Source organism: Pteropus alecto, unplaced genomic scaffold, assembly GCF_000325575.1.
Source record: "Pteropus alecto unplaced genomic scaffold, ASM32557v1 scaffold75, whole genome shotgun sequence".
NCBI lineage: Eukaryota > Metazoa > Chordata > Mammalia > Chiroptera > Pteropodidae > Pteropus > Pteropus alecto.
Genome location: NW_006440638.1, coordinates 23,683,965 through 23,698,154, shown reverse-complemented (window position 1 = coordinate 23,698,154; position 14,190 = coordinate 23,683,965). Strand labels below are relative to the sequence as shown.

Sequence of the window (14,190 nt, the reverse complement as noted above, 5' to 3'; positions counted from 1 at the left end):
AGAGAGTTATCACTACTGATTAAACTGAATCAAATGCTGGTCGAGGGAGAGGGTTATTTCGCAAGGACCCTCTGCTGGCCTGGATGTTGCGAGTGTTTCTCAGAGATAAGCAGCCTCGCTGTGCCTGCTGGCGCTCAGGTACAGGAAGCCATGGCATTCATGTCGGTTCATCTCCCCAGGCATTAAGCTGCCTTAATTGCTTTGGAAGCCAGGCCTTTTCCTGGGCAGCAGCATATGCTGCATGAGTGCCTAAAGCAAAGATAAAAAGCTACCCTCCTCCTCCTTTATGGAAGTTTAATAATAAAATGGAACTGTCACCACTTCCAATAAATTGTTTATTTTAATTTAGAAAAATAATGAAAACTGGCCACCTTCTGGCACACAGTTGTTGAGGAGTGTCTTCCTGGCTCGGGCAATCTTGAACCTTCTGTTCTCTGTAGCTGGCTCTGGAAGACACACAGGTCTTGGTGTCAGTGAAATCAACCACGTGTCTCTCTCCATTTAATAAAACCTGGACCTTGAAGGGCAAAATAAGTTATTTTTCAAGGTGCATTAGATTGTAAGGTTGCAAACCAGAAAGCTGGCATAGAAGATGTTTCAGGTATAAAACTTCGTGGGAATGTTTTTTTCAAATACTTCTTTTAGTGACTGTGAAATTAAAATAGTCTCACATTTTTCTGCCATCATGGTTCTTTCAGATGACTTCTTTTTTTCTTGTCATATCAGCGAGAGGTCATCCCAGTCCCCCTTGCATTAAGAGGGAAATGAAGGCACTAATAAAGCAAGTATCTTCATCAGACTGTTAGGGAGGATAAGTGGCAGATCAGGAGTTCAGACCACCTACTCCCACTTGCTGCTCTGGGGTACCAGTGCTCTCACTCTTCCACCCACGATGCAGTAGCTTCCCCATCCCCATTCCACAGGGGGCAAAACTGAAGCCTGAGAGCCAAAGCTGCTTACCTCAAGGTGTCATAATTGGTAAATGGTGAAACTGGAACTAAAACTCAGTCTCCTGAATTCTATTTCAGTTTTTTTTTTCCCTCTACAGTCCGTGGGGTTTATATACCAGTTGCTTATACACAACAATTATAATTACATTAAATATAATAATTTTTGAATCTTAGAGCAGCCACAACTGGGAATAGAGAAAAAGAAATCTGTATTGAGGAGGATGCTGCAGGACAATCAACCAGTCCCCTTCATTCCCTTCCAGACGCTACCCTTGGAGTAGATTCATTTTTAGCAAATTACTTTATGCGATGGTTCTGGAGGCAATGACTGTTAAATCTACACACACATGGAATATGCTGTTGTGAAGTGCCTCGCTCTGTATGGTGTGGGCACTCACAGAGTGTGTAAAAAAAAAAAACATGCAATGCCATACAGCTGTCAAAAAGGGGAAGCAGGGCGTGTAGGTGAGATGAGGAAGTTCATTCCGATGCAGGCAGAGCTTTGTGGAAGTATTGTCTCAGCCAGGGTCATTTTGATTGTCGTGGTCATCAAGTTCTTTTCATTAAGTGGCCCACATCCAGCTCAGTCTAGTGAGGCAAAGAAGCAAATTTATTGGCTCCCTTAGCTAAAGAAAAGCTAACGATAGCTGGATCTAGAGGCTCAAGCCATGTTGTCATGACTGTCTTGCTCCCTGAATAGTAGGCTCTTTTTGGCTTGACTTTTGCCTCTATTCAGGTGACTTCCTCCTATACAGTTGCCGGGTGGCTGATGGCATCACCAGGCTTCCTCTCTAACCTCTCAGTAATCTCAGTAGAGAGTTTTTTCCCCTCATTTCAGGAGAAGCCCAGGGATTGGGTCATATGCTCATGCCTGACCGTGGCCAATGGTATAGAATTCACAGATTAGACAGGCCTGGTAAATGGGCCCACTCCTAGATCTGGGAAGGAGGGAGACAGATGTTAGCCTTACCCAAACCATATAAATTCTGGGAAGTGGGAAAGAAGGAAAACCAGAAGAGGAAGAACAGATGCTGGACAAGCAAAAATCACACATATGTACGTCAGTTTCCTCTGACTGACTGTTGGCCAGTGGCTTGGTGAGGAGGAGGAGGAGGATCCAGTCTACCCTTGTGTCTCTAGGTCAGCACTGTCCAGTAGAACTTTTTGCAGCGATGGAGATGTTCTTTAATCTTCACTGTCCAGTGCAGCAGCCACTAGCCACATGAGGCTACTGAGCACTTGAAATGTGGCTAGTGAGACTTAATTTTTAATTATAGGTAACATTAATTAAATTTAAGGTCAGTAGTTACATGTAGCTCATGACCACTATAGTGAACAAAGCAGCTCTTAGTGGAAGTCACATCACAGGAGATGGTTCCTTGAAAGGCAAGACCTGGTTTTGTGTTAAGTGGAGAGTTGGACTGAGAGCTAAATGCATCCTGGAGGACCAGAATGATGAAGCTGATTTGGTTCAGTTTATAGAATAGGAGAAAAAGGTGCTTGGACGTGAGGGAGAGTAGAGAGAAAGAAACAAAGAGAGAGTTCTTTGTTTGTGATATCATTTGGAAACCCTTAACTTGAAATAATTTTTCCATCTAATATATGGGCCAGATTTGTACCAGGAAAAACAAAATCACAACTGACCTTGTTATAAAAGTGAATTGAGGGGAATTCCATGACATGTTGTTACATTTTCCTCTTATGTGTCCAACAATAAAAGCAACCATCGCCTGAAGGGTCTTTCTGTACATGACACACAGCTACACATGGATTAAAAGAAAAATTAAATGGGGTGCCTCTGTTATTTAAAATAAAAAACTGTGTAATCTCGTGTGAGCACAATTAAATGCAGTTGACAGAAATGACATCACAGGAATAGAATCAACTTGTCAAGGCAGGGTCTGGTCACTGCCATGTGAATCTGGGGCTGGTTAAAGGCCAGCCTCTCTGGAAGCTGTGTGATGGGCCTTTCCTCATGCTCCATGTTCTGTAGGGTGTGTGAGGAGTCACTTGTTGAATTAAGTCATTTCAGTGGTCAACACTCACCCACATTTCAGGTTTCCCAGGGTAGTTGTCCTTGGTGAAGGTAGACTGATCTATCCTGATCCCCTCTTGCCCACCCATAGCCCGAATGCCTGGGCTTCCTCAGATTCAGTTAACTGCCTGAATTTGTTCACCAAATGCTGATGGAGGACCCGCCATGTGCTTAGTATCCTGCTGGGACTTGCACATTGAGCACGGAGAACAGAGAAGCAGGGGGCTTAGTTCCTGGCTGTGTTGTTTGTCTGGTTCCTTGGCCTTTATCATTCCTCTCCCCCATCACTCAGGCACTTGATAATCACCTATAGACTCAGCCACTGACTAGGCAGAAAGATTAAGAAAGAACATTCTGGAGCCAGATTGACCAAGTATATATCAAACTCATGGTCAGTGCCTGGCTTATTAGAAACCCCTCCTCCTCCCCTCACTCCCCCCACTCCCCACCAAAAAACAAACAAACAAACAAACATATAAAACAGGTATATAGTGGAAAGAAGGAAGGCATTAGAATGGGTGCAGTTTACCTGGGGTAGAACTTTGACCAGGTAGCAAGATGGTGTATGAATTTGGGCACAGTGCTGAGCCTCAGTCTTCTCATTTGAAAGTGGGATGATGGAACCTTACAGGGTTGTTGTGAGGATTTTCTTGCCTCATATTTGTTAACAACCTAAAGTAGAGCAGGCTTTGAAAACCTGGGCTGCTCTGGTGAGCATGAGGGTATGGTTGCTGTGAGGAAGGGTTGGGCCAGGGAAAGGTCTTGTGGGCTATGTGAATATCCCCAAAGTGAATGATCAACTTCAAAGCCAGCCTGATTCATGTTAGGCCTGAGTGTCATTAAAGCTGAATCACTGTGAGGAGCCCACCCAAACTCCAGTCCAGTGTGTCAGCAAGCCTGCAGCCCACCCCAGGACCAGTGGCCCCTGTTGCTTCTTGAGGGGACCCAGGCAGAAAAGCATCTTAGAACCATCAGCCATGTCCTATGATTGGTCTCTATGATCTGTTCTGAATCTGTAATCAGTTTCAGGGTCTTAAGGCAAATGCATAATGAGCAGGTGTCACCATCTAAATGCTGATGGCATGCTTGGGGCATTGTTGGGTTCCAGGTCATAATAAGAGACAGAAAGCTACTCCTAGGCCAGCAAACATTTTCCATGAGCTCACCCTTCCTGTTCCTCTTCCTCCCGGTAATTCTTCTTGCCACTTTCCTCAACAGACAAGCATGCCTTTGGGAAGAGAATAATTCATTTCAATAGAAAAGAAATGGTTTTGGAATAGGTCAGTTAGAAAATAATGCCAGGCAGCTGTGTCACTGTGGACATGGACTTTGGGTCAGTGAACATCGCACATATTTAACTACCCCTGTACATGCACCTGGACCTGCTCTTGCCCCTTTGTTGGGAACAGACATGGGAAGGGTTCCATAGTGACCTCCTTTTGTCGCTTTACTCCCCAGCTGACACTGGGCTTCTACAGAACCAACATAGTCAGAAGGGTCTTGGGGCCGCTTTCGAAGAATCTCATTCCCATTTTTCTCATACCCTGAAGTTCTTCTGATTTCTAGCCTGTGTCTCTCTCGCCATAATCACAATTCTCATGTTATGATCAAGTCTTTATTCTTGCTCTTTGTAGATGGATACTAAGAACCTTCTGTATACCAGATATGTGGTAGTCATGGAAGACAGAGATGGAGTAGGCAACCAGAAATAGCCTGTCTTAGAAATGTCACAGTCTCGAGTGAGGACAGACTCTAATCAGGCAGTTAAATACCTAAAGTGCTAAGTGCAAAGTGGATCTGAGCATGAGTGTAGCACAGGGTCCCAAGGAAGCATTCTAAGCCAGTCTCGGAAGCAGGTGGTCTGGAAGGCGTCTCAGACAGAAAGGGGATGATGTTCAAACTGAGTCCTAAAAGTAAGTGGGAGAGAACCTGGCAGGGGAGCCAGGGAATCGGTTGGGAGTGGGGTCCTAGTGGAGGGGAGCATGGAGTCCCAAGAGTGATGAGAAATGGAAAAATAGTTGGTAGAAGAGGAAAAAGTCATGGGAGATGAAACTGGAGAGAAAAATAGTAATTGTAGACAGTGATTGTCACCAGAATTCAATAAAATTTTCCCCCCTAAAATCTAACAAAGCAAAAAAATACATGTGGAAGGTAAATTTTACATTGACTAATAAGTCTTTTAAATTTCAAAGGGGAAAAAAAGACAAATGATGACCATTTAGGTCTGAGATTCATTGGTCTTGCCTCAGCGTACGCTTGTTCATTCAAGGTTGGCATTTCACATAACAGGACGGATGCTAATGGATTTTCTGCTTTGTTGTTTCAGCACTTCAGGGAGCATCTGGACAAACTCTTTGCCAAAGGAATCGGAATGCTGGATATAGCTCTGAATGAGGCTTTCAACATTCTCAGCGATGTAAGCTCCTCTGATTTGCCTTTCTTGTGTCCAGCAGAATAGATTAGATAGGATTTTTTTTTTTTTTTAGTTGTGGACCAGTGTTATTGTTAGCCCTGGCTGTCACTGAGCATTATTCACAGGCAAACGATGGCAGGGTTAGGCTGGCAGTTTGCAAAATCTAAGGAACCAGGTCCAGCCAGTGAGGCCAAAATAGCCCCCGTGCTGGGCAAGGTTGGTGGTATGGTCTAGTCGGAGACTTGCCAATCATGCTCCTGCACTCTGGGGCCATCACTGTCTCAACACTTGGACACCTTCTAATGCAGATTTCTTTTCACGTGAGAAATTCTCGATGTTTTCATAGATCTTCCTAGAATAGAACCAAATCATAATGTGTTGATGTTCCGAGGGACACGGCCTTCTCTGTGTGGTATGCTTAGGGAGTGCTATGACTATCTTGCCCTCTCTTTCAGCCCCTTGGAGATTCGCAATACCCAGTAGCATATTAAGTGACAATAAGTACTACAGGAAAGAATTCTACTTAATTTTCTGTTCCTCATACTTTCAACAAAGAATGTATTTTTTGAGTAGCACACGTTCACGTCCCGTGAAATACCTTACGGAGTACTGGGCTGGTGATTCCCTTGAATCCAATTGTGTTAAGCTAGAACAGCATGTGACTTTGGTGTTCATTGTGCTCTGGGAGGGTAGTAGAAAAAATAATGACTACCTTTATCAATGCAAATTCTGTATCATTTACTTAGCTAGTATAGTGTGTAATTTTTAATGTCAGACACTGGGAACAGAATAGGCAAAGTTTTTGCCTTAACGGACCTTATGTTCCAGTGCAAAGGTCAGCAAATTATGGCCCATGAGCCAAATCTAGCCTGCATCCTGTTTTTGCAAATGTTTTATTGGAATGCAGCCATGCCCACCTGATTATGTATTGTCTGTGGCTTCTTTTCTACTACATTGGCAGAGTTGTTTAGTTGCAATAAAGACCACATGGCCTATAAAACTAAAATATTTACTATGTGGCCTTTTATAGAAGTTTTCTGACTCCACTTCTGGTGAGAAGAGAGAGATGAAGTGAGTAGTTCTATGGAGAACAATAGTGCCATTGTTTCAGCATGATAAGGAATTGCTGCTTTTATACAGTGAGGCCAGGAAAATCTCTCTGATGAGGTGATGTTGGAGTAGAGACCTGAAGGAAGTGAGAGAGCAGCCATGTGGGTATCCTGAGGAAGAAGCTTCCAGCAAGAGGAACTGCACATGCAAAGGCCCTGAGGCAGGGATGTTTGGCATAGTTACAACACAGCAAGGAGACCAGTGTGACAAGAGCAAAGTGGAGGAGAGAGAGAGTACTAGGGAATGATATCACGGAGGGAGCAGGAGCCAGATCATGCGGAGCCGTGTAGATGTCAGAGGGGACTTTCACTCTTGCTCTGAGTGAGATGGAAAGTCGTTGGAGTCCGAGTAGAGAGTGACATGATCCGTGTTGGGTCATAGTAATGTTTGGCTAGACGCTACATTTAGAAGCAACTGTAGGAGGACAGGGACGATAACAGGAAGGCCATGAAGTTATAAAGGTAGCTTGGGCCTGCAGTTAATACGTTAAAAATCAGAAAAATAGAAACCATTCTAGGTATTTCAAACAGTAGGGGTTTGATTCAGGGAATTGGTTGCACAGAGGATGAAAAAGCTGAGAAACCAAACAGGGAATGAAACAATCTATAGATTAGTGCCAACAGGAGGCAGCTCCTCTCTAGGGCAGGGGTACAACAGGAAGGGGGACTCTAGTAGAGCCTTTTCACTGTGGCCACCTGGATGGGAAGAGGACCGTGGAGGAGGACCGTGGATCACGGAGCGAAGGGCCTGTACTGTGGAAGCTAGCACCATGGAGGAGAAGCAGCCATGGCTAGAAAATGCCCATGCCCCTAAAACATAGAGAAAAGGACCAATTGCTTAGAAATACCTTGGCTTCTCCCTTGTGTCCTCCGGTAATCTCCTTCAGATGAACCCTGTCGGAACTGTTGGGGAGCCTGGGAAATGTGGTTTGCAGGACTGAAGCATGGGGTAAAGCTGAGAGCAAACAGACATGAAATGGAGCAACCACTGCATTGAGGTATTGCAGGAGCCAGGAGACCAGTTCTGAAGCCTCTCTGCACAGAGTCCCCAGGCTGCACTGTGGGGCCACCTCTTGTCAGTGTGCAGGGGAGCATTCACTCAACATTGCATGGGTCATATGTGGTGGTCAGAATAGGAACAACTTGAGTTGTTCCTATTCAGCAACACTGGCCTCTCAAGCCAAGGGTAGACTGATTCTAGACTCTCTTTACCAATAACATCTATTGGTACCCAAAGGCCATTTGGGTCTCAGCCTTGAGCCAATGTCATGACTGCAAAGGAGAGAAAAATAAGGGGGAAAGGTGCCACAGCACTTCCCTCAGTATAAACCTGAGGTCATCCCCTCTCACCTCACTCCAACGGGCTGTCGGCTACAGATAATTAACATTTCTGTTAACACCTTCTTAATAATTTATAAACATAGCTGTCCAAAGCAAAGGGCCAAGCTACACCTTTAAATTTTGATTTGAACCCTGGATAGGTACCTTCTCAGGGCTCGGAGACACTAAGCTCTGTGTCTTAGCAGGCTCTTTCTAGGGAGTGATACTGAAAGAACTTGTCACAACTGGAAAAATTAGCTCTCTTTTTATCTCAAAAGCCTACAGTGACTAGAGCAGGGAGTGGCTACTCTGAGTTGGGGAGTCCCTTGTTTGCAAATCTGCCCGCAGTGAATTTGTTTTTCCCCTCCTTGGCAGAGATGAGGAAGGAATGAGAGTTAGAAGATGCTTGTTATGTTGTTAAGTTTGTGGCCTCTGGAGTCAAGCAGGCTGTGCCAAGAAGCTTGATTCTGTCTGTGGCCTTGAAAAAACTATACTCAATGTCACCTATATTTTTCTCTTCTATAAAATAGGGATAGGAATAGACCCAGAACTGGGCATGTAATTTATGATGCCCAGCGCAAAATGAAAATGCAGGCCCCTTTGTTTGAAAGTTACTGAGAATTTAAGGGAGTGCTGATAGCGTTAAATCAACTGTGAGGCCCCGAATAGCTCTGTACATCACACTCATGAAGCCTGTCCTGGTAGACGGGGGTTGAAAATTCAGCAGGGTGAAGCAGTGTCTATCCCCTCTCTCAGCAGTGCTGAGTTGGATGGGAAGTGCCATCTGCGTGACCAGGGAGAAACTAGGCAGCTTCACGACTTGCTAGGCTGCCTGTGCTTTCTAGAAGCAACTTCTACTCTTGATATTTTTATCCTGCTCCCTGCCCAAGTCCTCAGAAATATCTGCTGTCCTGCATCTTCCCCTCTCTTCTTTTCCTTGCTCTGTACCATTTCTCTTCTCATCCCTTCTACTTACCAGTTGTTCTCAGATACGCCTAAGCCACAGTGTTTCCCTTTCCATGCCCAGTTGAATGCTGGATTGCGAAGATGCTTGCATGCAGGCACCGTGGTCAAGGTGGGGAGATGCACAATGCATATTAAAGGATTAGAAGTCCTGCAGTAAACAACCCTTTGCAAGTGTGTTTATGCCAGTACTCAAACTTATTGACCCGGGAACTCTTTATATCATTTCATAACCTCAGGATTAGAATCTTGTAAAAGTCACAGCTCAATGAGCATCCCTTCAGGCACAGTATCTCTGTATACTCTAAGAGGGTGGATTATACTCCCAACACTCCTAAGATCCAGAAAAATCACCAATATATGGTGGATTTTTTTCCCTTGAATCCTGATGAGAGAAGTAGTTTTGAATCAGGGAGACCTGGCATATACTTGCCTGCTCTGCCTTCTCCTGTAAAAACCCTCTGGAGCCTGGCCAATCAGAAAATGTAATGGGCCCAATGTAAATTCTGGAATGCAAGAAACAGAAGGAACAAAAAATGTTACAAAATGTCCCTGCTTGAGATTGGTTAACACTTGGCACCAAATTTTTTTTTTGTGCGTTTACCCCATAGAGAGAAACATTTCTATTCTATCTCTTGCCATTGGGCTTTTAAATAGCCAAACACTTTGAAAAGACACAGAGATGTTTAATCTCCCATGAAAATGAGGCATTAGCTATTTTCCACTTCACCAATATGACCATTAAGTGATAGAATTCTCTTACTCTGTATTAAACCTACCTTTGTAAAAACTAATCTTTTAAAACACAGAAATCTCTCTCTCTCTCTCTCTCTCTCTCTCTCTCTCTCTCTCTCTCTTTGTCTCTCTCTCTCTTTCTCTCATTCTCTCTCTCTCTCACACACACACACACACACACACTTGAAATTGTGATTGTGGCTGGAGCTTAGACTTTTTCAGAGGTTACTATAACTAAATGAAGTTGGTTCTGTTTTGCAATTACCTGCATTTCAGTTTCAGTATTTGCTCGGATGACTTAAAGGCTTGCAGTTATTGTACAAACAGCTTTGAAAGGAACATTCAAATCAACTTCTAAGGCCCTTCTGGCTATTGATCTCTGGTGCATTCATTAGATTCTGTAAGAACACAGAGCCAGTTTGCTACAGTAGTTAGCATCTACCTTGTCATGTGACAACTGCAATTATCTTTTTTGGCAATGAATATGATCTTTGCAGTGATTACCTTTTAAAAATTTTTCTTAGCCAATTAAATAAAATTCGGTGACATTTCAAAGACTGTTAATCACAACCAAATGCTTTAAATGTCAGGATGCATTGAAATGTTCACTGCTAACTGATGAATCACTGAGCTAATTGTAGTTCATCATCAGGCCCTTATCATTGTTATTATTATGGAAAACACTTTCATCACTCTTGCTATTCAATAAAAAAAGTTCTAGATAAATATGAAGAGATATTACTCATCAAAGCATTTGAATTTAATTGCATTCTGCAAAATTCTCCAACTGCAGATTGCTGCAGAGAATACCAAGGACCCAGCCAGAAAGGAAAGTGATGTTTTTAAATAAACAGCTCTGGGCAGCTCCTTCTTGTAGTCTGCATTATTCAGATATTGTCATTTACTCCTCTTCCTTGCCTTTTGTTTGGGAGAGTTTTTCTAGGATGTTTTCAAATGAGTTGCATGAACAACATCCCCGAGATGCCCTGATTTTTTCTCCTTGTGCAGCCTCCGTGACCTGAAGTATAGAAAACCTTTATTTAGAGGCCTGCTGCTGGGTTTATTCAGTAACTTGAAGGCTGTGTTGAATGCAGGCTCCCACAAACATCTTCAGAACAACCTGTTGATGAGACAAAGCTACAAGGCTGTTTTTTCTTCTTTAACAGCAGTACGGAAGAAAATGCACTATGACAATAGAATCTTAGGAGCATCTCAATGTGGCGAGGACAGAGTCATTTATTGTAACCATGAATTCTGGTTGCAGTTAGGTCTTTCAGGGTGGAGGAGAGGGAAGAGGCTTGGTTAACACCAGGTAAGAATCCTAATATTATAGTGCAGGATTGGTGTATGCAGCAAGGGGAAGATTTTAAGGTCAGAGTTCAAAGAGTCTTAGGGTATGAATTGTCCTTTGATGCTTTCTTTTGAGTTGATGGGTCTCTCGGAAAGTTCCTGGAATAAGCAATAAAGTTATTTGTAATTTTTATCTTCCTCAGCAAGAGTTTTCTGTAACAGTAAGTTATGTCAATAAAGACAGTAGAATAGTAGTTATGTACAAAGCTTTGTGGTATAATGGCTTTAGTTCTCAAGTATTTCTACCTACTAATTTGTGTTATGAACCATTTCTGCTCATTAATTCAAGGATCTCTGTCCAGTCTGAGTTGTAAGAGTAGCTGCCAGAGCCAGGCCAGGGAGGCCAGTGCCTAGGGATCAAAATTTAAGAAGCACTCACTTATTCTCAGGGTGATGGCCCTGGTGACTGTCAAGAGACCCTCGAACCCTGGAAAGATTGGAGAGGAAAAGGAAGGAGAAGTAAATGAACATTTGTGGAGCACTACCATGTATCACTATCTACTCAAGGACCTTCCTCTCATTATTGGGAGGCTGTAGAATATGCTGAATCTGGGAGTAGATTCTGGAGTTGGATGTCCTGGTTCAAATTCCAGCTATGACAGATAGTAACTGTGTGACCTTGGGAAAATTAGCTAATCTCCCTGTGCCTCAGTGTTCCTACCTGTAAAATGAAGATATGATAGTATCTGCTTTAGAAGCTAGTAAAGATTAAGTTAATATTTGTAGCCTAGTATATAATGAACATTTAACCTATGTTGTAGCAACCATGAAAATATGATATTCCCATCTTATACATGAAGAAAAAGACACTCTGAAAGAGAACTTACCTCTAGCACACAGTTTGTCGTGCTGTATGGGATTGAGTGCCTTCTACTATACCATGGTAACCCATGCATCTTTTGAATTGGCTTTGCTCTGTCCCAATATGGCCACAATGCAATTCATTCATTCCATTCATCCATGCATCCATCCATCTATCCATCCATCCATCCATCCATCCATCCATCCATCCATCCAGTTAATTATAGTATTCTCTCAAGTTATGGCAATTTCAAACTCCACATATGAATTCTAAGTGCTCACAGACTGACATTAAACTTCAACTTGAATGTTTTATCATCTCTCTGGTTCACTAGGAGGCAACAACAAATCCAAACTCAGCCTCCATCCTTCCCTAGTTTCACGGTCATGCTGGGCATGCTCTTACTCAGTGCCCAGCATGTACTGTTTTGTTTGCCCTCTCGAGAATGCCTTTCCCCTAGATATTCACCTCCTTCAGATATTACTCAAATGTCACCTTTTCAGTGAGGTCTTCACTGACTATTTTTTCCAAAGTTGCTCCCTCCCCATTTCCTATTCCTTTTCTCTGCTTTTGTCCCTCTTAGCATCACCATTATCAAACATACAATGTAACTTACTTATTTATTTTGGTTTATATGTATCCCCAAATATAGTATGAACTGCATAATGGAAGGGATTTTTTTGTATGTTACATTGCCAGCACTATGTGGTCACTTAGTAAATAATTTTAGAATAAATGAATAAACTTCATGGATTGTAATGGAGGGTGTTTCACTTTTGAAGGTTAAAGACTTTTTGCATGTTTCCCATGCCTTGGCATTGTTATGTAATTGTAGGGTTTTGAAAGGACATGATGTTGCTTTGAATTACAGCATTAATAATATTCATTAGAGAATTCTTCACCCTGATTCAAGGGAAGCACGTGAAGCTCTGGCAACTGCAATCTGGTCACCCTAGCTACCATTCATAAGGGCTGAGATTTTTTAAAATGTTATGTAAAACTGAAAGTTGAAAAAATTTAGGGTTTTGCACACTAATGGACTCAATCTTGAAATTTCAGCATACATAAACTGATACAAAATGTTATATGCTAAGAAATACATATTTAAAACAAACCTTAAAAAAAGGGTGCTTAAGCTTCTGTTCTAAATTGTCTCGTTCCTGACTTTATGCTCTACATGACTAAAAACCTCCTTGCTTTTTTTATATACAAGTTGTACCCATTAGACCCATTCAAACTAGACTCATTTAGATTTTGAAAGAGATGTGTCCTGGTACATATTCTGCTGCCCATATAGCATATTCCTAAAAGGTCTTTGTGCCAACTCCTTTGGGCTTGTATTCTGACGCGCTGTACACACTTGAGGGCAAAAGAGATTATGTGTCTTAGAATCTCACTTTTCACCCTGTGTGTGTGCGTGTTTCAGAAATCCTTTCTCTGGTGTATATTTCATTCCAAGTTGTGATAGTAAATTTGGTGATCCATGCGTGGGGAAAGACTCATTGTGTCAGTTCTGTTTTGGTGATGCAGATGACCTCTCCTTTTGAGAGGCTTCCTAAACCCAAGACCTTGTGCTTCTGAAGTCTCACGGATTTACAAAGTTCTCTGATGTGTTTTAATTTTGAACTTATTTCTTTCCACAGTTCAATCACACAGGACAAGGAAGCATCTGCAGTCAGGCCATCATGCTTATCACCGACGGGGCGGTGGACACCTATGATACAATCTTCGCAAAATACAATTGGCCAGATCGAAAGGTAAGTTGATGTTGATGCCAGCCATGAAGTGCAGTGCATGGAGAATCTTACTGTATTGCAACTTCCAGATTGTCCACAGATAAGTGCCCCATGTAAATTTAATCTCATAATGACCTATGGTTTCTCAGCCTTATGTTTTTGGTTCACCAAAATCGAATACTATGGCTTTTCTAAAGACATGTTCAGTGTGTTCGTTGAAAAGATTCATTGTGAAGTGTACTTGTCTGTTTTGGGCAGCGCTTCTCTTTGTTTTGTTTTTCCACAGAGCCAGAGTTGCTTGGTGGGTCCAGCATCCATAAAATGGCAAAGTCAGCCTTGGTGGCCTTGCAGCCATCTCCTTTATGTTTATGTGTTTCTACAGTTCCTCTTTGTACCCTCATCACCACCCAGAAGCTTCTCTCTATCCCTCCAGCACTGTCCTCTACTCTGGTCAAAGCTTGTTCCCTCTTTTGGTTACTTCTTTGCTTTCTTGGTTGACATTTATTTATCTTCTGAACCCATATGTTAGGTTATCAATAACGGATATTAATATTTTGGGTGCCTTTTGAGTGCCTTAACACAGCGGTTCCTCAAGATATTAGCCATTTTAAATTCCCTGGGGAGATCTTCTAAATTATGGGTACCTGGACCCTACTCTACACCTACAGAATCAAAATCTCTGGTGTGACCTTGTAATCCATGTTTTCCATGACTTTAGAACCCAGCTGCAGATGGGCAAGTGGTGATCACTATCTTACCTAAATGTTGAAATTTCAG

General features: G+C 42.6%; 1 protein-coding gene across 6 annotated transcripts in view; it reads left to right on the top strand.

Moving 5' to 3' along the window:
* Positions 1 to 14,190, top strand: part of CACNA2D3 (calcium voltage-gated channel auxiliary subunit alpha2delta 3) — a 799,126-nt gene that overhangs the window by 411,731 nt on the left and 373,205 nt on the right. For 5 of the 6 annotated variants that reach the window (XR_003048003.1, XM_015593665.2, XM_025050814.1 and 2 more), the window contains 2 exons: positions 5,312 to 5,401; positions 13,321 to 13,434. Coding sequence is in view for 5 of the 6 variants with exons in the window: in XM_015593665.2 (XP_015449151.1) it covers positions 5,312 to 5,401; positions 13,321 to 13,434 (204 nt within the window). In the remaining variant the exon portion in view is untranslated. The remainder of the gene's footprint in view (positions 1 to 5,311; positions 5,402 to 13,320; positions 13,435 to 14,190) is intronic. The other variant, XM_025050813.1, reaches the window with a different exon arrangement.